The 25596-nt window shown below is 34.6% G+C and overlaps 1 protein-coding gene across 2 annotated transcripts; it reads right to left on the bottom strand.

Moving 5' to 3' along the window:
- Nucleotides 1-3858: 3858 nt before the first annotated feature.
- On the bottom strand, nucleotides 3859-24138 carry LOC131153904 (COP1-interacting protein 7). 2 transcript variants are annotated; one of them, XM_058106358.1, is made up of 9 exons: nucleotides 24135-24138; nucleotides 14417-14599; nucleotides 14189-14319; nucleotides 13035-13087; nucleotides 12877-12929; nucleotides 12619-12771; nucleotides 11913-12187; nucleotides 6055-7835; nucleotides 3859-5702 (listed from the first exon to the last, which is right to left on the bottom strand). In XM_058106358.1, the coding sequence occupies exons 6-9, from the start codon at nucleotides 12711-12713 to the stop codon at nucleotides 4254-4256; spliced, it is 3600 nt and encodes a 1199-aa protein (XP_057962341.1). In that variant the 5' UTR covers nucleotides 12714-12771; nucleotides 12877-12929; nucleotides 13035-13087; nucleotides 14189-14319; nucleotides 14417-14599; nucleotides 24135-24138; the 3' UTR covers nucleotides 3859-4253. The 2 variants fall into 2 exon arrangements, with proteins under 2 accessions (XP_057962341.1, XP_057962338.1); XM_058106355.1 differs by lacking the exon at nucleotides 24135-24138 and adding an exon at nucleotides 14697-15097.
- Between the last annotated feature and the right edge of the window lie 1458 nt (nucleotides 24139-25596).

Raw genomic sequence — 25596 nt, forward strand, 5'->3', positions numbered from 1 at the left:
ATGCTTCCAAATGGAAACATTGTCCTAGTTACTCACTTTGGCACAGTTAGACTGTCTGAAAGCTTAACTCTCAAAGATGTATTTTGTGTACCATCTTTTTAATATAACTTGCTTTCAGTTTGTAAGCTTACTTCATCTCAGAAATGTGTTTTTATTTTCTTACCTGATGTTTGTTTCATTCAAGAATTTACCCCACAGAGGATGATTAGGATTGCTAGAAAATCTACTGGGTTATACATCTTGCAACACTCGACTGTTCATGCTGTTGAATTTTCTCCAACATCCAATATTGTGAACTCCGTTATAAACTTCAAAAGCTGGCATAACAGATTAGGACATCCTCCTATGTCACGATTGAATTTTCTTTCAAAACATGTATCAGATATTAGTTTTTCAGACAAAATTGTTGATCATTGTAGAGTTTGTCCTATGGCTAAACAAAAAAGACTTCCTTTTGATATTCATTCATATAATAAAAGTTTTTCTTTCAATCTTGTTCATGCTGATATATGGGGACCATTTTTTGTTCCAACTCGTAATGGTTCTAGATATTTTCTTACTTTAGTGGATGACCATTCTAGATTCACTTGGACCTACTTAATGAAAAGGAAATCTGAAGTTCAAAATATTTTTATTGCTTTTTATAATCTGGTTGTAACACAGTTTGAGACAAAAATAAAATGTGTAAGATCTGATAATGGTTTAGAGTTCAACATGATAAATTTTTTTCATTCAATAGGAATTTTGCATCAAGTATCATGTGTAGAAACACCTCAACAAAATTCTATAGTTGAGAGAAAGCATCAACATCTTTTAAATGTAGCAAGATCTTTAAAATTTCAATCAAACATGCCTTTGGTTTTTCTGGGGAGAATGCATACTCATTGCAACATATCTTATTAATAGACTTCCATCCTTAATTTTGAATAACAAATCTCCACATGAAGTTTTGTATAATTCTATTCCAGCATACAAACATTTAAATGTTTTTGGATGTTTATGTTATGCAACAACTCTTACCCATTCTAGATCAAAATTTCAAGAGCAAGACAATGTATCTTTATAGGGTATTCATCTCGTATAAAAGGCTATAAACTTTATGACTTAAAATAGAAAAAAAATTTTGTTTCTCGAGATGTCATATTTCATGAATCTATATTTCCTTTCTCCTTTGATTTCAATAGGACTTCTAGACATGACATTCAATTTAGTCAAATACCATTTCAGAAAGTTCCATTCCAATTCTCCCTAAACCAGTTTCAAATTTTTTTGAGCATATTTTATTTCCTGAACCATTGTCATCAGCAATCCCTCATGTTCCATCTGTTCCTCCTATTTCTTCCAATACAAATATACCCTTACATGATGCAAATCAATTTCCACCTTTGCGAAAATCCACTCGACAGCACATAATGCCTGGTTATCTGCAATCATATCATTGCAACTTAGCTGCTTCTGCTTCTCAATCATCTCCCAGGGATCTTGTTATCATTTCAGGAACTACACGTAGCATTTCTGAAGTTCTTTCTTATTCCAGATTATCTGATTCACATAGAGCATTTTCTATTGCTATTTCTTCTGATTTTGAACCTTCATTTTATCATCAAGCTGTTCAGCATGCTCATTGGAGAGATGTTATATCTGCAGAATTATTTGCATTAGAAATGAATAACACCTGGATTCTCACAACACTGCCACCTCATAAAACTCCTACAGGGTGTAAGTGGGTTTATAAAACAAAATATAATTTTAATGGTTCAATAGAGAGACACAAGGTATGACTAGTTGCTAAAGGTTGTATACTCAATTGGAAGGTTTGGATTTTTTTTGAGACTTTCTCACCTTTTGCAAAGATGGTTATTGTAAAGTGTATCTTATCACTTGCTGCGATACAAAATTGGCATATATTTCATCTTGCTGTCAATAATGCATTTCTGTATGGAGAATTTGATGAGGAAGTTTTTATGAAGCCACCTCCAAGTTATCTTAGCAAGGGGGACAAAAGAGTATGTAAATTGCAAAAATCTTTGCACGGCTTGAAGCAAGCCTCAAGGCAGTGGAATTCTAAATTTACTTCTGTGTTGTTTACATTGGGTTTTTCACAATCTAAGGTTGATTATTTTTTGTTCACTAAAAAAGATGGAAATTCTTTCATTGCCTTGTTGCTATATGTCTATGATATACTCCTAGCTAGCAGTGATCTAACTGCTCTTCAACAGGTTAAAAGCTCACTAAGTGCTAAGTTTAAGTTGAAGGATTTGGGGCATGCAAAATTCTTTTTTGGAATGGAGATAGCCCGATCAAACAAAGGCATATTTTTATCTCAAAGAAAATATTGTTTAGAGTTAATTTTAGATTCTGGATTGCTAGCTGCAAAATCTATTTCATTTCCTATGGATCCTCATACCAAATTATCTAAAGATATTGGTGACTTGATAGATGATATTTCAGCTTATCGAAGACTTATTGGAAGGTTGTTGTATTTGACTCGCACCAAACCAGATATTACCTTTGTTGTGCAACATCTTAGTCAATTTTTGGATACCCCTCGCATTCGTCATTTACAAGTTGCTATGCGAATCTTGCGATATCTCAAATCTGCTCTTGGTCAAGGAATATTTTTTCCATTTCATCAAAGGTTCATATAAAAGCTCAGATTGGGCTAGCTGTTTGGATACTCATAGATCCATCAGTGGATATTGTGTTTTCATTGGGGATTCTCTTGTCTCATGGAAGTCTAAAAAGCAACAAACCATCTCACGTTTTTCAGCTGAAGATGAATATAGATCAATGGCATTCACAGTTTATGAGATTATTTGAATCAAAAATCTACTTGCAGACTTGCATCATTCCCATCATCAACCAACTCTCTTATTTTATGATAATCAAGCAACCCTTCGCATAGCAGCTAATCCAGTTTTTCATGAACGAACTAAACATATTGAAATCGATTGTCATTTGATTCATGAGAAATTGCAAGAGGATCTTATTACTACTTTACATGTTTCTTCTACTCATCAGATTGCAGATTTAATGGCTAAACCTTTAGGTTATCAAGCTTTTGCATTACTTTTATCCAAGATTTCGTGCACAATAATTACACATCATCTTAAGAGGGACTATTACAGCACAATGTACCAGTTATATTAGTTTTGTTAATTGTTTTTCATTCTGTTGAGAGGAATACAACAGAAAGTTGGTTTCTCCTTCTTCAAATTCTATCTGCTGCTACACACTCTGTTTCATGGTGGGGTGTAATCTCTATTTTTGTTAAATTCCTAAAAAACGTTTTGGATCATAGTTGTTTAATTAATGAAACGAAAAAAAAAAAAATTTGGGTCCCATTTGATTTGCAGAATTTTTATTTCTAGGAATCAAAATGGTTATAATATAAAGATTTAATAGTTATGCAAAAAAATGTGTTGTCACCATGATACAAATGATAACCCAAAACAATTTTATAATTCATGACAAAGAATAGATTACAAATAATTATTTTTAAATTTTATAGTAGAAATGATTACATCTTCACTAGATGTAATAATACAATTGTTTTCATAAATGATATTTATTTTAAATTATTGTGTTTTAAAATAAATTTTATTATAATTTATTTTATTCACAAAAATAGTTATTTCGTGTAATAAAAATAACCTAAAAAGTGGAGAAAGACCTTGAGATACAATACATGTACAGAAGAGAGTACTTTTTATCAATGAGTTGGAATTTGAACACTGTTTTGCTTTTGGTATTACTGTCCACTAAGCAGAAATCGTGGAGGCATAAATGGGAATGGGAGCATTTCCAACCCCCACCCCCCCTCGGTTTCCCAAGCCTACCATAAAAAATAACCAAAGATGAAAATGGGGGAAAACACACTGAAACAATAAATCTCAGTACATGGTGTGTAATAAAAAATAGATACAAACACGAATTTGAATTTTGAATAAAAATTGCAAGCATCAGGCAAACGATGGTATAGTATACTGCACAAAGATTACCTCTTTACACCATCGCCCAATTATATACCAAACTCCATTAACTTACTGCAAGACTACTAACTCAAATGGCAGCAACACCAAGGCCTTATTGTGTATTGAGATCTAATAAATTCTTCCTCTGGATAAACCACACGGCATACTTCGGCAGCTTCATCAAACTATCCAATTGTTGAACATCCTGCTCTTCGACAAACCAAGACACAACATGAGGGATTAATGCAATGGTGCGCAATTGCATAAGATTCAGAGTAGCTATCGGCTTTTCCTGCCAAACAAAAGCAGCCTCCTAAACCCTTTTGCAGCTTTAGGAGAGGTTTCACCACTGTTCCATTTCTTCCTTGAGTGCATTGGTTCCGTGTTCATTCCATTGCTCGGCGGTGGGGTTGAGATTTCAATCTCAGAAATTTCAGGGGAGACTGGAGACTCAGCATTAGCTGCACCATCATCATCAATTTTCCAAGCTTCCTCAGCTGGGGTAGGCAGAGGTTCCACAGTCACTTCATGAATAATTTGACAATTATCAGATCTTGTTTTGTCTTGACAAAGAATTGTAGATGCTTTCGATGCTACCCCACAATCTCCTTCCAAGTAATCCAACTGTGCAGAACAATTTTCAGTAGGAACAGATGTGTCCCTTTTGCTCAACTTAGCAGTGCAGCTTTTATCATCAAAACTGTCCATATGAGAACTCAATTTTCCTGCATCCTTCTCAATTGAAGATGTGCTGTGGAGCTCTCTAATGTTTTCAGATGATTGAATTGGTTGTGCAGGACTCAACTCCACAGACATTGCTGCAGTGACATCCATATGATCCTTCTTTTCATCATTTTTAGACTTAGAAGTAAGCAAACTGTTTGAGTTGTTTGGGCCACTTTTCTGGTCTGAAGATTTGACCTTCTTTAAGTTTAGTTTCTTATTCTCACCTCTAGAAGCCTTCTGTGATAAGGTGGTATCAGTTACACCATTTATCCTCGAGGTTGTTCCTGTCAGTTGGCAGGATTTCAATTGACTAGTTGATGCCTCATCATTTATATGTGCAGCTGCAAGGCAATCTACAGTGGTATCAGTTACACCATTCACCTTTGAGGTTGTTCTTGTCAGTTGGCTGGATTTCAATTGAGTAGTTGACACCTCATGATTTATACGTGCGGCTGCAAGGTGATCTATAGTGGTATCAGTCACACCATTCACCTTTGAGGTCGTTCTTGTCAGTTGGCTGGATTTCAACGGAGTAGTTGACGCCTCGTGATTTATACTTGTGGCTGCAAGGCGATCTATAGTGGTATCAGTTGCACCATTTCCCTTTGAGGTTGTTCTTGTCAGTTGGCTGGATTTCAATTGAGTAGTTGATGCCTTGTGATTTATACGTGCGGCTGCAAGGCGATCTATAGTGGTATCAGTTACACCATTTACCTTTGAGGTTGTTCTTGTCAGTTGACCAGATTTCAATTGAGTAGTTGATGCCTCGTGATTTATACGTGCGGCTGCAAGGCGATCTGTAGTGGAACTCCTAATCACTTGATTGGGTAGTTTCTTCACATCTGGAGCTGGGGATTGAAGTATTGTTTTCTCGTGCTTGGAAGTAACGGCTGTTTTGTCCTCTGCTGGGGTCTTCTTAAATCCATTAGCAGAACTTCTTTCAGCAATTCTTTTTTGGCGCTGAATCAGTAACTCCTCCATTTTCTTTCTATTCTCTTCTTCCTAATTATTAAGAGAGAGGAAAAGAACGAGATGTTGGAAATGCATTGAAGCAGTTAGATAACAGTAAGAAACAAGAACCGAGGGCAATTGGATAGCAATGCAATGACACAACTGTTCCTAAACCATGAACACAACCGGATAGAAACATTACAGAACATGAAACCATCACCATGCTAAAAATGGAAACTAGCATTCATTAACTGCAGTAAAAACCATCTACAATGCAATAAATAATATAAAATCCTAAAATGAATGTTCCATATGCAAAGAAAAGGAACTGATTCGAAATCTATGGAAACCAAAACTTACTACCATGAAATCTGAAGGTGCATTTTGACTGTTTGCTCAATACCTTTTGAGATTTGCTCTTCAGAGCAGCTGTCTTGCTTCCAGGAGAAGGTTTCTTGCTCCTGGGGACGTTTTCAGACTTTCCTCTCCCTGTAGATCCACCCAAAGCTTTAGATCTTGTTTCTCTACCTGGAACTTTCCTCTTAGGAACTCCACTCTTTTTATCATTAGTGCCTGTATCATTGGAGTGTGAATTATTGTCAACATAAGCAGTTGTTTCAACATCCAAAAGCCTCTTGTTGGTTTCATTCACTGAAATTTCTTTTCCGTAGTCCATTTCAGGAGTCCAGGATGTCACACCATGGTCCACAGCAGAATTACGTTCAAGCACCATGTAAAGGTCATCTGGTTCTTGGGCACCAAAAACCTTATCCTTTGGAATTTCTGTTGTGCCATTTTCAAGTTGACCAGCTCCAACAATGTCAGTGACCATGATGTCTGTCCTTAATTGGGAATCAGCTTCCTCATTGACTGCTGATCGAGTTTGAACCATGAAAGAGTCATCAGCAAAAACATCTTTCTTCTTTTCAACAGAGTTAAAGACATCTCCTGCTAATGCTGAATCATAATTCCCATCAAACATTTTGAATTTAATGCTTTCATCCTGATTTGCAGATTTATCAGGTTGGTAGCTAACAAACCAATCTTCTTTTTCTCTGCTCTTCAGTCTGAAAGATTCAGTGGCAAAATCAGCTACAGTATCACTGGAATAAGTACCTGATCCTTCAATTCTTTGTGAAAATAACAACTCCTCATATGCACTATCCCTTTTCTTCATAACTGGATGGATATTTTCAGCAGGTTCAAAGTTTTCAGAGTGAGTTTTACCTTCATTGCCTGTATCTCTCTCTGTCACAACAAAAGAATCAATTGAAACAGCTTGTTTCTTTCTTATTTCTGCTTCCATCTGAAATGTGAAAGGAATTCCCACCTCAGAGCTTTTGGTTGGGAGATTTTCCTCATGAAACTGCACAGATTGTCTTTCTATATTTTCTGTATTTGACTCTTCATCTCTCATCAGGAGGCTCTGGAAAGCATCCCAACTTCCATTTTGACTTTCTTTTCCAGGATTATTTGCAACTGTGCTTTCAATAGATTGATCAGGAGCACCATTTGATCCATTTACAATGTTGAAATGCTTGCTTCTTTCTCGTTTCTTATGATGTGTGGTTGTTTTATGGTGTTTCTCAAATGACCCAACAGCTTCCTCTACATGCTGTTTGAGTGAATCTCCATCAATGAAATCATCCTCGTCAGATGAATCCCCTTCAGAGGTGCTGCCCTTTTCTCCATCCCTCTTAGAAGTAATGTAGTTAATATTTCGGATAACAACCTTTCTTGAGGTTTTCCCATGCCTTTTCTTATGCACCTGATCTATCGAGGAATGCTTTTTGTTATGCTTTAAATACTCATATGAATCACTTTCAGAACCAGATTCACTGGACTCCCTGTATGCATCTTCTTTCAAATTTTCTGATTCTTTTCTGTGTGAAAATCTCTCTTTATTTCTGGAAGATGCTCCATGCATCGGAAGATCAAAAAGTCGCTGATCAGGACCAAAGGGAGAATCTTCCCTATTGGGAGGCCACTGCACATTCCCTGGATAATATGGAGAGGCACCATGCATGCCAGGGTAAACATACCCGTGATATGGGGGCATCTGTTGAAACACAGGACCTTGATAATTGTGCAGGTATTGAGGAAGATGACTAGGCCATGACATAGGTACTTGACTTTTCTCATCTGTTGGAGGCATATTAGCGGCTGCTGCTGATACACAATTATCTGTATAAAACATTTGCAACATCAAAGATGAACCAGAAATACATCAGAAAGAACAATTTTTTCTAATTCTTTATAAATATGCAAATTAATATTTCTATTGCAAAGAACTCATATCCTGGCAAGCCATACCTGATACAGAAATAAAGGAACTAATTACCATTCAGCTAATAGATAATATACTGCAACAAAAGAAGTAAACAGATGGGGAAGTGCTTTGTTGATGACAAAACATCATTTTATGTGAATGGAGTTAAAATGCATGAAATACAACAATCTACAACTTTTCACTGGTAGTGATTTTTGAACTAGCACTCTATAAGTTGAGCCAGGTGTTCTGTCATCAAATAAACAACTGGAGTTCCATCCAACAATAATGATGATGACGACAATGATGAGAACAAAAGCAATTACCTGCTTTATTTTACACATAAAAGTGATGCTACATTGCCAGATGGATAAGCAAAGGGCATAACTAGAAGAGTGCTGGTGACCTGGATCGACCACCCATATTTTAATTCTTGAATAAACCATGAAATTAATGGCAACAGAGGCAAGGTCCCCCATTTTTAGTTGATTCATACAATCTTTAGTATGTCTTATTTGACTAACTTTTTGAGCCTGCAAATAAAAGATTTTCACCAGGCCAAAATAGCATCTCACCCAATTGGACGAGGGTAACCCTTAACCTTTTCTTGTCAGATCGAGTATCACTAACATGCACTCCTTCATGGGAGTGCGCTCTTTGTGCTTTTTCATTCTTTTGCCATGAGGCAGCATTTACAACATTAACCAACTGTGCATTCCATCCTCATTGGTTCTCATGCTTAATGGTGTCACCCCATCAGGCAATCTCACCCAACCATAAATACCCCCTCTTCCTTTTCTATTACTTAGTTCATATTTTTGTTTCGTGTCTTCCCATAAGAAATTGATCTCTTCAATCTTGGGATACCACCTAAATAACTGCACCCAGAGCGTCAAATAGGTAAAGTATAAAGAGGCTGAGGTCGGGTTGGACGACATACTTCTTGGTTGGTACCACCACCACCACTAGAGATTGGGCATACATATAATCTTTCTTATAAAGGAAAAAAAATATTTTTATTCTATTTTTATTTATACCATAAATAGCTGCAAGACCAAAATAGGGTTAAAAAAAAAAAAAGCCGAAAGCCCTTTTTTAAAGTTCCTCTCAGATTCATGGCTTACATACCCAGCTCAAAATTCTTGGAAAACAAATCAAATCAAGGGTCTGAAGGAGAAATGACCATTCAATCTTAAGAACTCATCGAAACTGAAATTGAAGAAAGGGATATGGAGAGGAATAATCAATCGATGAAGGAACATGAAACCATTCTAACCCAATAGAGATGCAAGAAAAGGTTGGGGTAATGAAATGAAATCGTTGGATGCTGTAAGCTGTTAATAGCAACCTTCTAACTCATTCGCACCTAAAAAGCTTGTGTCTCTAGATTCTTCCTCTCAATAGCCTGACATCATCCTACAATTAGTCACATTAACCTTATACTCTACACCCCTATGTCACGCTGGTTAGCACCTGGAGTTTCCTCACCCTGACATATCTAGGTGGCACCTTGCCAAAAAATTAAGCCATCGGGTCCTAGGCCCATCCATGCATATTAGTCACTTATCCTTCACTCGAATTTCCATTGTAGGACAAACTCAAAAGTAGAATTTTCAACAATTGTCCCCTCATCTGTGAGTTTCAACCACTTCCCTTGAGCGGAAGGGAATGATCACTAAAGTGTCATGCAACCAACCAAGAGTGTGTAAACCATGGGAAAGACAGGAAACCATGAGAATCTTTTCATCCATGGGATTAGCATCCATTTCCACCACTCCTCTTTGACACAGTCCACATTTATGGATCACACTCGAGCTCAACTCAAACCGTCAACTTTGATACCATTCTATTAGCACCGGAGGAGTCCTTGCAAGTGGACTTGATATACATGGATGAGCATCAATTTGACTCAAAAGTCCAACTCAACTTGGGCATCCATGTGTATATGTCACTCATCCTCCACTCAGTTTTCCAATATGGGGCAAACTCAGGACTAGAATTCTTAGCAACACTACTCCCCTTTACTTGACACGTGGAAAGATTGCCCAACCTTCCTCAACTCTCTCTATATGCCTAGAAAACTACATTAGAGATTACACTTCGAATGGGACACAATTGACTTAGTAGTCCGCAACAATATTGTAGAGGGTAGGCTATCCATTTCATATCTACTATTAAATGAACAAACCTTGATAGCTTCCATCATCATTTTTTTGCTCACCATATTCCAAAAAGCACAAAAGACATTGACCTCCCTTGAGATTTGGCAAAAAGATAGGGACCTTCCTTGAGGTTTCAAAATCCCAAGAACCTCCCCTTAGGTTTCAAGAATTCCAGGAACCTCTCTTGAGATTTATCATAAAGACATAAACTTTCCCTTGTATTTTGAAAAAGGGCAATAGACACCCTAAGATTTCAAAAATTTCGGGGACCTCCCCAGAGGTTTCCAAAATTCCAAGGACTTCCCCTGAGATTTTTCAAAAAGACATAAACATCCATTTATATTTTGCAAAAAGACAAGTTTTTTTTATGGGAGGTCTATGTCTTTTTGGCAAACCTCAAGGAAACTCTGTGGTATTTTTAAAATCTCAGGGGAGATTTGTGGCATTTTTAAAAGTATCCATCTTTTTATCAAACTTTAGGGGAAGCGCGTGTCTAAACCCTTTGAAAAAAAGACAAGCCTTTTGAAGGGAGGTTTTTGTCTTTCGGGAAAATCTCGGAGTAGGTCTGTGACTTTTCGAAACCTTAGGGGAGGTCAATGGAATTTTTGAAACCTCAGGGAAGGTCCTTGTCATTTTTTCAAATCTCAAGGGAGGTCAGTGTCTTTTCCCCTTGTACCATTTAATAACAACATTGTCAAAACCTAGATATATAAGTATTTGAGAAACTAACAATGGTTTCACAGCACACAAATCACCTTATTTCGTTTTCCTGATTAAGTCTGCATCTATTATTACTAGAAAGTGGTTTTCTGAATTCCTAAAACATCTCCATGACTGCTCATCTTTTCAACTTTGATAAAAGGATATAATAGAAAAAACATCAGCATAGTTCTTTTTGAAATTAAGAAAAAAAAAATTTTTGAGGGCAGTGGATTGGAGTACGCATGTACTATTTGCCAATGGCTAGTTATAAATAAAAAGGAGAATAGGCAGTTTTCAATTTGCATTTTTTCGCTTCATTGATTCAAAATAAATTTCTTATTCGAAGCTAAAATAAAATTTTCAACTAGTGGCCTAGTGTGTAATGAGTAAATTGATGTTCCTTATTTTCCTTACCTTTGTACACACAGATTCTGAAGAAGTATTTCTAACTTTTCAAAAATTGTTTCCAATTACCCATCATCACTTCTGAAAAATTGCTTACAACTATTGAGAACTTCAAAGCATATGTGCATCATGCATGCCGATAATTAGTAGGAATATAATAACTCATAATTGCATCCTCATGGGCAGAAGTTTCAAATTCTGACAGACACAAAGCATCAGCAACAACAACTAAGCCTTAAGTAGGTGGGGTTGGCTATATGAATCTTTTTTTTGTCATTTCGCATGATTTAGGGCCATATAAAAAAAAATTTAAGTGTTAGCAAATTGTTATTTGCTACCCCAGTCCATGTTATTATAGGTCTACATTTCCTCCATTTGTAACCTCTAAACAAGAAAATCATGAAAATTTGATAATTTGGGATTAATGGGCAGAGTTTGCAGTGCACACGTTTCATCCCACAAGCACTTTTTTATTTTTATTTTTTTTTCTTTCTTAACAGATATAGAGAATCGTTTTTTTTTTTTTCTGCCCTTGGGGAGGTTGTGGGGGAGGTTTGGCATAAAAAAAAAAAAAGGTGAGTTTGGGAGACATGTTACAGGCACAGTGTTCCAAGTGTGTACGATGCACTAATTAAGTTGTTGGGAGATTTATGTGCAGGACATATTGTGCAATCATGGCTCTAAAAATAGACTGGAAGTTAAAAATAAACAATTCAACCATACCCTGGTTAATTTCTAAACTTCCATGACTAGTAGTTGAATCAGACACTGATGCATCTATTGTACCATTCTGCTTCTCACCAGAGAGACCACCATTGTGAACATTTATTGTGATGTTTTGACCAAGGTCATTGTCCTCTTCAGCAAGTATGATTCCAGATGCTCCCATAAAAGACAATTCGGAGCGAGAGCATGCCCGCATTGCTGCTAATTCATCCATCCAAAGGCCATCATCATTCTTTCTCTTGCATAACTCAGCGAAACTTATGCATGCTTCCCTAAACAAAAGCAGACTTGGATCTTAAATATTATGCAAATTTCAAAAATAGGGGCATTATATCTGAACTTAATTATCCCAAGAAATATGAAAATGATAACTGAAGGATAAACGGATCAAGGATCATGGAGCTTGATAAGAGAGACGCTTGAGCTGAATAAACTATTTATACTTGAAACCAGATACCGGAGCCATGCAAGTCAGTTTCGAAGACATAATTAAGACCCTGTGTTCAGAAATCCCTCAAACAAGGAATAAGTGGTGTATATAAAGTAGCAGACAGAAGCAAGTATAATAGAATATAAAGAAATTTGATGCAATATTACAAAAATAACAGAAATTTATAAAAAAACATAAGGTATGCGATTTCCCATTTGACGAAGGTAAAATAATCTTATGTTTCGTACAATCAAAATGAATGTCCTTTAATACCTTAATCGAGAAGCTCCAAAAGCATCAGCAAAATAGATAAGATCATCTATGTAGTCCATTTCAAATCCTGCAACTAAAGCACGTGCATAAGCCATTGCCTGCTCTTTTCGGAGTACTGCCTTTCGAGTTTCAAGAACACGTTGAAGACGAACCCTGTTTAGCATCCAAAGAAGACCAGGAGATGCAAAAGATTATAGATTGACCATAACTAAGAATATACAGTCATAAATGTAGCCAATTGCAAGAAAGGGTATTTACTTGGAATTTTCTTCTGATGCAGCATCACCGGCACCATTGGATTCACCTTTTGACTGAAATGCAGCATAACAATGGAATGGTTAAAGATAATCGCATGAACTAATAAGGAAACATCAGTATAAAGCGTATTCACATCAATTTGCAAAATGATAAAATACCTTGGAGAAAGCAGTTACTTTCTTGGGATTTCCATCAGCAGCTGATAAATTACCTATTAATTTGAAGCAGATGAAATCACTCAAAATAGTGCATCAATCTACAGTTCAAAACATAATTTGGACACAGTTCATATTTTGCCAATCTAGAATGCATTTCCTATTAATCTGTTGCTAGTTTGTTAAGGAATATAATGTGAATTTATATAACCGCATCCTTGCACTGTTTAAAGAAAATTTCATATTTTGTCGTAAAAAGCTGGATGCAGAACCATGAGTCCATGAATAATGCCTGTCTATGAATAATGTCTGAACCAGAAGCAGATTTTTGTTAAGTCCATTCCAGGGTCCAGTAAATTGTTATAACAGGCCAAAAGCTGAAGAACAATTTAGCTTTTTTGGGTCTTAGATAGTGAAAATCTAAAGTCTTAATTCCATTCTCTTTCAAATTTTCTCAGCAATCAAACAAAGAACAAGCATACTGTGCAAACTTTAACAGATACGATTGAATAATGATCTAAATTACACAGGACATCCAGAGGTTGCATTAGGGATCAAATTAAGGCTTGAGAGTGGAAATGCTGGTGCAATTCCAATCCACACTCTGCTTGATTTAGTCCCAAAGAATATCAAAGTGAATTTAAATTCAACAAACACAAACTCACAGAAAACAATTCAACAGCAGAAGCAAGGTCTTTGAACCAAGAACATTGTTCAAAATTTGAACTGTTCCACTATATCCGTCCAGATAAAAATCTCGAAAAGAAATCTGCCTATGCAAAACCCAACACATCCTGAAATCAACAAGTACTTTTCACTCCAACGCAAAAGTCAAATGTTGTTCTGGATGTTCCAGAAAAAATCTCACTCACAGAGTCACAGTGCTTTCTCCTCTCCTGTTCATATAGTCCTTAACCAGTAGCGTATCCTTTCTCACCGCATTTTATGTCTACTTGAATTATTGATGCGAAGCAATTTCCAAATCCGAAACTTCTTACCATGTATATGATTCCTAAACATATTAAAATCTTAAAAATCCGGAACTTCTTACCATGTATATGATCTCTAAACATATTAAAATCTTAAAAGTCCCTAAAGGGTAAAAGATGATACGAAAGGAGGCTTAATAATAATAATAGACTAAATTCAATGTTTACCTTCTGTATCGGCCGGCACGACAGTGTTAGACAGTTCATTTGATTGAACTGAGTTCTCGATCTGCTCAATCTCTCTCTCTATGGTCACAAACCTCTCAAGAACCTCCGGTGTGCTCACAAACCTCACAAATCTTACAGAAGAAACAAGATAATTAAGCAAATTAACAATAAAAAAAGATGCGAAATCTGGATGACAGTCATCAATGATACAATTGCGCATTGTGGTACCTCTGCAGAGTGGCTTTGGTGAACCAGGAAGCGCCGGCAGCCGTAGACGGGGGGCGAAGCGTGACAGAATACCCACCTTTCGAAATTTGATCCTTCGCGGCTTTTAGATGCGAGAGGAAAGGTTCAAGAAGGCCCGAAGCTAGCTTTTCGCTGGCGCCGGCGGCGTAGATGACCAGATCACACCTTGAATTGGACGAACCCACAAATAAAAATATTAAAAAAAAAATGCACGCAATTATTCGAACATATAGAGATGAGTCTGTGAGGATATGTAGAGTACCTAGTTCTGGTTGGAGTGAGCTGAAACAGAACATAGTCGAGACGCGTCACTGAATTCATGCTCCCAGAGCAAGAAAGAGTCGAACAGAGAGAGTAGAGAGGATTATTGTATAAGCTCACTCATTCTTGGATTCTCCAATGTGGGTGTCCTTGAGAGAACTCTCCCAATTCACCCCTCCATTGGAAATGCCAGAGAGAGAGATGGAGGTGACGAAGCTGAGCACATGCGGGTAAAGGATCGGAGGGGATTAGATGATACTCGAATGCGGGTCCTACCCACTAGTGCCGACACCTCTCATCTCGCCTGCTCTCCTCTGTACAGAGAAATCGAGAGAGAGAGAGAGAGAGAGAGAGAGAGAGGCGTGTTTCTGTTCACTTCAGTTCCAAGTTTAGAAAAGAAAGGACATCCCAACCAACATTGGGGCAATTCATATGTCCAAGTTAAGCGCAAAACCCGTTTTGCCCCCAGGGTTTGGAAGGCACTGATGAGTCCGTCTGTGGGATACTTCTGTCTTTCCACAAAACCCAGAGGGTAGTTTAGTAATCAAAACTTGTCAATTAGACTACTCCCCTTTCTCCCCCACACCATAGCTTTGCTGTCAACAGTTTGTGGATCGAGTGAGGCAGTGGACAAAGAATAATTACAGTGCCAACAGCAAAAGGTACCTTTCAACTTTCACCATTGAAGAAGAAAAACCAAAGGAAAAAAAATATCTAGCCTTCCCTAGGTCCAAAAGCCTGAAATTTTCCTTCCTGCCAAACACGCCCTAAACCAAGCTGGCACGCAGCGTAGGCATAACTTTCCCAGTGTGGAAAATTAATTATTGGGCATTACCCCACACTCGTAGGACTACTTTGGCTCTCAATTCTCAAATGATTGTGCTTAATTTAGGTACTTACCCTTCAATCTCCTTTGTACTTATCCTCTCACTCAAAAGTACTAATTTTTTTTTTTCTGACATTATGATTCCATGCAGCAATAATTGAAGTCTAATCGTAAAAGGGTCTTCTGCTAAAGGCGTTTTGTGTATCCTTTCAACAACAAAAAAAAAAAAAAAAACCTGTGTAATTAAGATAGATTTATTAGTTGTCAAATGTGCTGTTTGCGTTGCCCAGTTTGATTTAATTTCTGCTGTTAAGCATTATGACCGTCAAAGGTTAATGAAAATGTGACAGTGAATTTGTTTTAGCTGTTAAAATATAATTTTCAAAGTTAAGTTTTTCAAAATTTCTTTTGTCTTAATGTATACTTTTTTTTTTTTTCCCAGTTGTAATCTTATTAAGAAAGAACTCTTGCAAGTTGCACACAGGTGACATTTTGCACGGAATAACCATCTCAAAAGGTAAAACTTAACTTCAAGAATAACTATCTCAAAAGGTATAGTATAGCATGTGGCCTAATTCTTACACATGTCATACTATACGTAGGGTTGTTGAAAAATATTTCAAAACTAATTCAAATCCAATCAAACTTTGTTAATCGGCTCATTTGGTTTGAATTTGATTTTTTTTTTTAATTTTTAGTTATTTGTTCGATTTTGATTTTTATGTTTATAAACCAAAGATTAGTTAAATATACAATATATTATTTATATTCTATATTACTATATAAATATATGATATATCTTAAAGTTACAAAATGGTATAAACAAATTTATATAAATAAAGTGTAAATGTCAATGTAACGTGTCTTGAAACGTTTTTTGTTTTACAGCATTTTATACATTTGTTTTTCTACAATAATGACTAGAAAATTGATTTGAACTGGATAAGTGAACCGAACTATTGGTTAACTGAATGGTTCAAATCAATTTTGGTTCACAAAAATACCAAATCGGATTGAAGGGTTCGGTTCAATTTCTAGAGGTTTGGTTCAGGAAACTGAACGATAAACACCCCTAACTATACCTCTCACCCCTCCTAAGATTTAAATTTGAGATCTAAAGTATGAAAATTTTAAATTTTAATCTTTAACCATTGAAATGTTTGTTAGGAAACAACTAGAAAGGAATGTAACATGAGAGATGAGTTACCTTCTATTATGTTACTCAATCTTAATGCACTAAATAAATAAATAAATAAAATTTGTAAAAGAAGTGTATAATGGTCTCTTTAAAAATATATAAATATTGGCAATTTGTCAAATAATTTTACAATCACAATAATTTTAATATTACATGCATTTTTTTACCATCGAATGCTCGCGAAGTTTGCAATACACAATGGGAAGTATTATATCTTAGATTTTATATCGGTTTTTAATATTCAAACTCAACACTTTCAATATAAAAGTATCAAATTCTGACTATTTTAAATTCACTTATTCATGTTTTAAATTTTTTTCATTTTGTTTTTCAGCGGCATTTTCTTTCGTTTTCCTAATATAGGTATCCCCAGTACCATCCATTTGTAAATAAAATGGAATGGATAATTACAATTTAAATTCTATATCCTAATTTTTAATTTTTTGTTATAGTAAAAAATTCATTTCTATTTCTGTCAATGTAACAAGTATAGTTTCCTTCCAACCATAAAACCCTAAGGAACCTCAATAACAATGCCCATCTACTGTGGCGCCCTACCTTTTTTCTGTGTGTTAATTAATTTTCTCGTCTTATTAATTAATGAGTATTATTGAAATGCAATAGCAACCACCGCCACCTTTCACTACTATCCAAAGATGCACCATCGCCTTCATTGGCCCCCACAATCCCCCTCCCTTCAAAGCCCACGTTAAAATTTAAAAAAAAAAACTTATTTTGAATTGAAAGTATGCACTGAGGATGTTAAATTTGAGATTCGAATATATTTAGATAAGTTTCAGTATAATTTATGTTAGATCTTATTTTAGTTTAATCTAAGTTTAAAAATAAAGTCTGTCCGATCATTTAATTATGAAAAATATTTTTATTTTTTTGATTGTCTAAAAAAATTATAGAAATTTTAGTTTATTTTAAAATTTTTCAACTTTGTATTAAAATGATTGAAAATAAAGATTTTATTTAAATGGGTAAAATAAATTTTTTTTCTAAATTTAAAAAATATGAGAAAATATACCATTTATTTTCTAGTTTTATATGAATTTTAGGGTTTGTATTTGAATTTGCACAGATTTAAAAGAAGTTATGTATATAATTCACTCAAATTTAAGTTTAGAATCCAAATTTAATGTTCTCATAGAAAAGTAAGAATTAGAAATTTTTTTTTTTTTTAATTTTGAAAAGATATTTTCCAACTCTCCTATATATATTCAGTAAATTAGAAATAAGGATGCATTTTTATGATTATTTAATATTAGAAATAAAAAATAATACTAGTTTCACAAACAAATAGTGCTGAAATTGTTTATTGTGTTCATTTATTTCAAACACGTGTTGTAAAAAAAAAAAATTAACTAATTTTTTAATGTTTTTTTTGAAAAATAAAAATAAAAAATAAATATAGTTTTTTTAAAACTAAATAGACCCTTATATGTCATGGAAATATTGTGTTCTCTTTATTAAAATTTTACCACATACAAAATGTGGACTATCAATAAAATTGAGATTTTTTTGTGTGTGTGCGTATATATATAATACAATTTAGTAGAAGGGACACAACCCACAAATCACATAAATTATCTCATGTTGTGCCTCCCCCAATAACATGAAGCCACATTAGTAATATAATTTTTTAGGTAAAGGTTACACATCACAATTTTTTTGAAGGGGCACATTATTTTGGAATATTTAGGATTGACTTACATCAAGACTTTATTTGAGAAACAATTGAAAAGAAAAATAAGAGAGAAATCTATTTTTTATTATATTTTCTCTATATATGAAAGGGTAAAAGACATTAACCTATCCTAAGGTGTAACGTCCCTCAATTTCTTAACATAAAATATCACATATTAAATAAAAATGGTCAACCCGAACCCGTGGGTAGCGGGGACACCTGTCAAACACAGCGGAAAACCTAGCAGCAGTAAATATAAAATCTCAAACATCCAATCATAAAACATAATACTAGAGCTTTCTATAACATTATGATACTGTACTACTATATATCCTCATATACATCAAAATATCTCTAGGGTCAAACACAAAATAATTCTAACCCTAGTACAAAATCTTACCCTCCTCACGGGATAATCTCACTAATCTCAACGGCGGCCTTGACCCGCCGGTCTCTCAGGGACTCCTGAAAAATGTAATAATATTGGGGTGAGACACTTCTCAGTAAGGGAAAATAAACTAAATACAGCTGTGTGGCAACATGAATATTTAATGCATTTATACGTATATAGTACATTTCATAATTCCATAAACATCATCATATCGTACTGGGTAAACATATATTTTCACATCTGTTAATAATTCATATCATACATAAAATCATTTGTTATAACTGTAGTACTGAAAATAAACACAGGATGAATAGCTAGCTAGTGTCATGTATTACCCCCCATGACGGGTTGTGCAGCCCGAAGGCGGGACCCGACAATGGCTGGCCGACCACTGCCGAATCAAATATGTCTGTAAGTACGATGAGCCCGCCACACCCTGGTCCGGACTGCCAGGTGGACGTCCACACTCTACTGAAAGCCACATCGACTATCCATCTCCCATCCCCTCGTGGGACGGTAGCACTAATAAGGCCTCGTGCCAAAATGAACCCATAGCTACGGTACCGAGCTCCTGGTCTGAACTAAACTAACATCCTGGTTATGAAAACATATAATACATGATCATACATAACATCATTACGGCCTCGTGCTGAAAACATAGATACGGCCTCGCGCCGAAATCATACATATGGCCTCGCGCCAAAATCATAGTAAATATGGCCTCGTGCCAATAATATAAATACGGCCTCGTGCCGATAGCATAGATTCGGCCTCGTGCCGATAACATAAATACATGGCCTCGCGCCAATAACATAAATACGGCCTCGTGCCGATAACATAAATATATGGCCTCGCGCCAAAATTGTTTCAGGTATATATATACTGAAAATACATCATTTATCACAACATAACTCATATTTCCATAACTGCTTGGTTCGTAAAATCTTTCACATCATAATACATTTCACATAAAATAATATTCATGCCACACATATGCTATTAAAAGTCATTCTTCATATTCTAAAATCGTGAATTCCTTACATCTCATACATACATATACATTTTAATCATCACAGCAGTATTTTCCCAATCGTACATTTCATTCGAAATACACAATATAACATATGTTTTTCTGAAAATAAATTTACTCATAATCAATAATAATTTGTATAGAAAATTACTACTTTAGTTTATTCCCTTACCTGACTATTGAGAAATTCCTTAGAACCCAAAATTTCACGCCCTTGGCGCCCGAAATCTAATTCCTGCAATTTACATTTTTCCCCAAATTTATTAATCTATTTCTCCAAAATAATACTCATCTAGCCTTCCTTAGGCTCCATATACCTCAAATTAATATTTAAACTATTATTTAATATCCCTACTTAATTTTTCAAATTTTGCCTGCGGGTCCCAAAATTACACCCGCGGCGCTCACCCGAGCCCTAAATTTCAGAAATCCTATTTCAGTCTCAGATGCTTAATATTTTAGCATTTCTAAATTAATGCTAATTAATTAAAAATAAGCCCCTTAATAATCGCCGCACCCCAAATTTGGAGTTTTGGCCCGACACCCCCACGAGAATTCCGTCCCACTAGACTTGTAGAGAATCATCCCTAGATTCTCGTGGTGGTGTCCGTTCATCAATTGGGCTTATATTTTGCAAGAAATTAAAGAAAAAGGGGGAAATGGCTTACCCCAGGGAATATGCCTACGCCGCTCCTACCATCGATCCGCTCCAGTAGAAATGACGGCAGCAGCGAATGGAGTCCAGTGGTATCTTCGAATTTTCGATCGGGCGAAAATCCGTCGCGAAATCGAGGAGAGAGGGAGAGAGAACGTGAGGAGAGAGAGAGAGAGAGTTGTGAGAGTTGCAGAAGAAAAGAATAAAAATGAAGAAGAAGAAGAATCTGGGGGGGGTGAATTTTAAGAATCCACCTGAAGCTTCAGGTGGTTAACATAATAATAATAATAATAATAATAATAATAAATATATATTTAATTAATATTAATAATAATATATTTTATTAAAAAAAATAAAAATAAAAATAAATTTTAATTAATTTTTTTTCTTTTTCTTTTTCTTTTAAATCCGATTAATTAATTAGTTAATTAATTAAAAATTTAATTAATTAATTAATTAATTAATTAATTTTTTTTTTTTTGAAATCAATTCACTAATTTTTTTTATATCTCTATTTTTGGGGTTTTTACATAAGGTTTCAAAAATTATAAAAAGACACATTGTGATCACTGGCAACTCTTGGGATTTCTAAAAGTTTTCAAGCAAGCAGAGCTTGATGAATATATGGGAGAATTCAAGTCCACCCTCCAATGAGCTTAAAGAAACATATAGCAATTATAAACTTTATGGCTTTATTTGGATTGGAATTTGGAAATTTTAGGGGAAAAAAAATTAAAGAAAATTACATTTCTTTTTCTATGTTGGATTATAAAAAATATCAAATTAATGAACAAAAATTTGATATTTTAAACATCAATAATATTTAATTTCTTAATTTTTAACCATATTAGAATAATTTATAAAAAATAGGATTTGATATAAGGAGAAGTATTGTGGAAAATAAGTTTTTTTTTTTTTTTTTTCCTGAAACAAAATTTTTAATCCAACTAAACTCATAATTAAGTAATCCAAGCAAACAAAACTAGCTAAAGAAATCCAAATATAAAGTTGTTTCATGTAAGGACAATGCATGGATTATCTTAGAGTGCATTTAACATGCATTTTAGCCTAATTAAGGTGGCACTGCCTGATGGTGAAATATTTGCAAAGTCTTTTTATGAGGCAAAGACATACATATGGGAATTGGGTCTTGATTACACTTCAATACATGCATGTAGGTATGATTTCACACTTTTTTTTATGGTGAATTCGAAAATGCAAACAAGTGTTCAGAATGTGGTGAACCGAGATATAAAACTAATCAGAGGAATGATAAAAAGATCTCCTAAAAAGTTTTGCAATATTGTTCATTAATGTCGAGATTTCAAAGGTTATACATGTGCAGAAAGATTGCTGCAGATATAAGATGACACAAAGAGAAACGTTTTCAAGAGGAAAACACCTTTAGCCATCTAGCAGACTCAGAAGCTTGGACCGAGTTCGATAAAAGGCATTTGTGGTTTGCTAGTGATCTTCGCAACATCAGATTTGGTCTTGCTTCAGATGGTTTCAATCCTTTCAATAACATGAGTAGCCTATATAACATGTAGCCAAATATGATGATGTCATACAATATGTCATCATGATAATGTATGAAAGAACCCTTCATTTACATGTCTCTACTTATTCCCAGACCGAGAACACTTGGTAACGATATTGATGTTTACCTAAGGTCGTTAATTAATGAGTTGAAAGAACTATGAGAAAATTGAGTTGAGACATTGAACATGGAAATTGGGACAATATTTTGGATGCATGCTGCACTATTGTGGACAATTAATGATTTCCCTGCATATGACAATCTATCGGGATGGAGTATAAAAGGTTACTTAACATACCCAGTGTATAATAGGGATGTTTCGTCCTTATCCTTGAAGCATGGACGCAATTTTATGCTTTATGTGTCATCGTCATTTTCTAAGACCTAGACATCCTTGAAGGACTCATGTTGCCAGAAGATTTAATGGAAAACATGAACGAAGGTTGTAGCCAAACGACTTAGTGGGGAAGAGATATAAACCAGCTTGAGTTGATAAGAAATGCGAAATTTGGGAAAGCATCGAGCAGTAGAAAAAGGAAATGTGCAATATGATGACCCAAAAATATATATATATATATATATATATATATATATATATGATTAAAACACAATAATAATAAAATAATAAAAATGGTCATTAAGTTAATATCAATACAAAAGTGTTTTTTTGTAGGATCCTTGATTCCATGTCTGAAGCCTAAGAAAGACCTTGTCTTAGCGAGTGCTCAGAGACCATTGCGGCTCAGTCGCTCCTTGGAGGTCGGCTTGGTCAAAATGGAATTTCATAGGATAAATAGGATAGACACTGTTTGTACACGTAACTAAGTACATAAAATAATATTTTGACTGACATAATTTACAGAAATATATGATAGAATAATAATAATAATATAGGTATCCTATGTGGGGCCCACAAGACTGTGTGGGGCTCACATGAGTCCCGAAGCCGTGTAGAGGTTTACACGAGTCTCGAAACTGTGTACGGCTCATAAAATCGTATAAGAATTATTGGAGTTACGTAAGATCCATTTGAGTCTCGAAGTTGTATGGGGCCCACAAGACCATGTGGGGCCCACATGAGTTTTCAAAATTTAAATTTAATTCTTATTCAAAAATAAATAATAAAATAAATGAATACTAAAAATAGTTTAAAAGTAATAATAATAAGAATAATAATGATAATAATGATTAAGAAAAATAATAAAATGATAAAATAATTAGTTAACTAATTGATTAATTAATTAGGTAAGTAATTAATTAAAAATTTATTTATTGGGAATGGTGGCAAGTACTCCCACATGGCCTCCATCCCCATCTCATATTCAACTCATACCTTACCCATCCCTTGCCCATTCTTTTATTTTAAAAAAATTATAATTTCACTCATCTCCCCACACTTTTACAAATTCCATTTCTTCCCCAAAATTTTCCTATAAATAGGGAGTTCTCAACCTTCATTTGTCACAACAATTTTTCAAGGAAGAGAAGGATTAGTGAGTGAAAGAAATTGTGGTGGAGAGAGAATTTTTGAGTAAATTCTCAATCACCCACTCTTTCCGATCTCATTTCTTAGAGATAGTTACAGTATTCGTAAGGAAGAAGGTAAGTAAATTTTGATTATGTTAGTTTTTTTTTTATTTAAAATTTATACCCAAGTTTATTTTATAATTAAATTTCAATTATGTTAATTAGTTCCATAAAATTTTCATGAGTTTTATTTTACGCATATTTAATTATACAAGTTCTATCTTTAATATACTTGCATCTATTTTTGGTTTAAGAAATGTTCTAATCCTCTCAGGTAGATTTTCAGCATTTTTTTCTATTCAAAAATAAAATTATATATATTTTTAACACAAAAATGGTGTGGCATGAGTTTATTTTTACGTTGTATTTTTTATAAAAATATGAGTAAAGATGAGACTTTTATGATATTATTTTAAATTGCATAAAATATAATAAGATGATTTTAAAACCCATTATGGTAATGAAAGTTCAAAGTTACAGATGTTCGGTACCGCAGCTTAAAGTTTATACGGATCATAGTGCACCCACACTGTTTATAGAGTGGTTATTTATGTTAGTGGATTTCTTCTGAATGCACACCTAGTTCTGGACCAGGACTTAATAAGGAAAATCTCACCTAAAGTTTACGTAAGTTGATTTAGTTTGGTCGGCCAGCTAGCTAAGTCCAGTTTTCGGACCGCACAACCCAATCATGGAGGTAAACATGACTTACGGCAAACAAGCCTAAGGGTGGTTTTTTACAATATATGTTTATACATAGTTAATTACGTATACAAAATCACTGATGATTTGAAGGAAAAGTGTAAGTTTACATGAAAAAGATCATTCTAGTGCTTAAATGACGATCTAAAGAAAACGTATAAGAAAAAGTATATGTATATTTATCATTAAATATTTATATAGTTTTAAAGTTAAAAGTTTAATTTAACAGTTATAGTATATGATTATAAAATTTTGCTGTTATAGTTGATGGTAAAAGTTTTATGCAGAAATTTTTAAATTTATATTTATTCTAGAGACAGTTTTGAAGTTATAATATTAAATATTGTTTTACAAATTTTTAAAAAACTCATTTTGGCCACACACTAATAACAATCTTATTTACTTACTGAGCGTCGTCTCACTCCAATCATATTTTTATTTCAGATAACTCTGAAGAGCATGTTAGAAATCAGGCTTAGCAAGCATGCGGGTGGGGATAGAAAAATAAAGATTGTTTAGAAATATTAGTATGATGCCAAATATTTATGTTTGTGAAATTTTTCTTTTGTAAAATAAATGATTGTAATATGAATACTTAGCGCTTTGGTTTAATAATAATTGAGTTTATTTTGCTTCCGCTGCAAATCAATGGTAAAAAGTTAATATCCCAGACCCCTCGGGATCGGGGTGTTACATGCAAAGAATGAGTTAAATTGGACAAAGAGAGGCATCTTCTTCGAGCTGCCATACTGGAAAGATATTCTTCTATGCCATAACTTGGATGTTATGCACATTGAGAAGAACATTTGTGAGAATGTCATATATTGTTCAATATAAATAGGAAGCCAAAGGACAATGCAAATGCTCGTCGGGATATGGAAGATATAAGAATACGACCTGAATTGCATCAAATTCGTGATGGGGACAAGCTTCTTATGCCATAAGCATGTTACACATTTTCGAATGATGAAAAAAAGAATTTCTTCAAATGGTTGAACTCAGCGAAGTTCCCTAATGGATATGCATCCAACATATCTCGATGCATAAACACAAATGAAAGGAAGATGTTAGGAATGAAAAGTCATGACTGTCATGTCTTTCTGCAATGGGTGCTACCCGTTTTCCTTCATGGACACTTGACTGAAGATGTTCGCTCGGTTCTGATTGAGTTGGAGATATTTTTTCAATAGTTGTGCTCCAAGGAATTGATCATAAACATACTTGAATGGTTAGGGGAGGACATTGTAATCATATAATGCAAGCCAGAGAAAATATTTATACTGGCATTCTTCGATGTGATGGTCCACCTAACCATTCATTTATCAAGGGAGACCATAAT

The sequence above is a fragment of the Malania oleifera genome, chromosome 1 (assembly GCF_029873635.1).
Source record: "Malania oleifera isolate guangnan ecotype guangnan chromosome 1, ASM2987363v1, whole genome shotgun sequence".
Taxonomy (NCBI): domain Eukaryota; kingdom Viridiplantae; phylum Streptophyta; class Magnoliopsida; order Santalales; family Ximeniaceae; genus Malania; species Malania oleifera.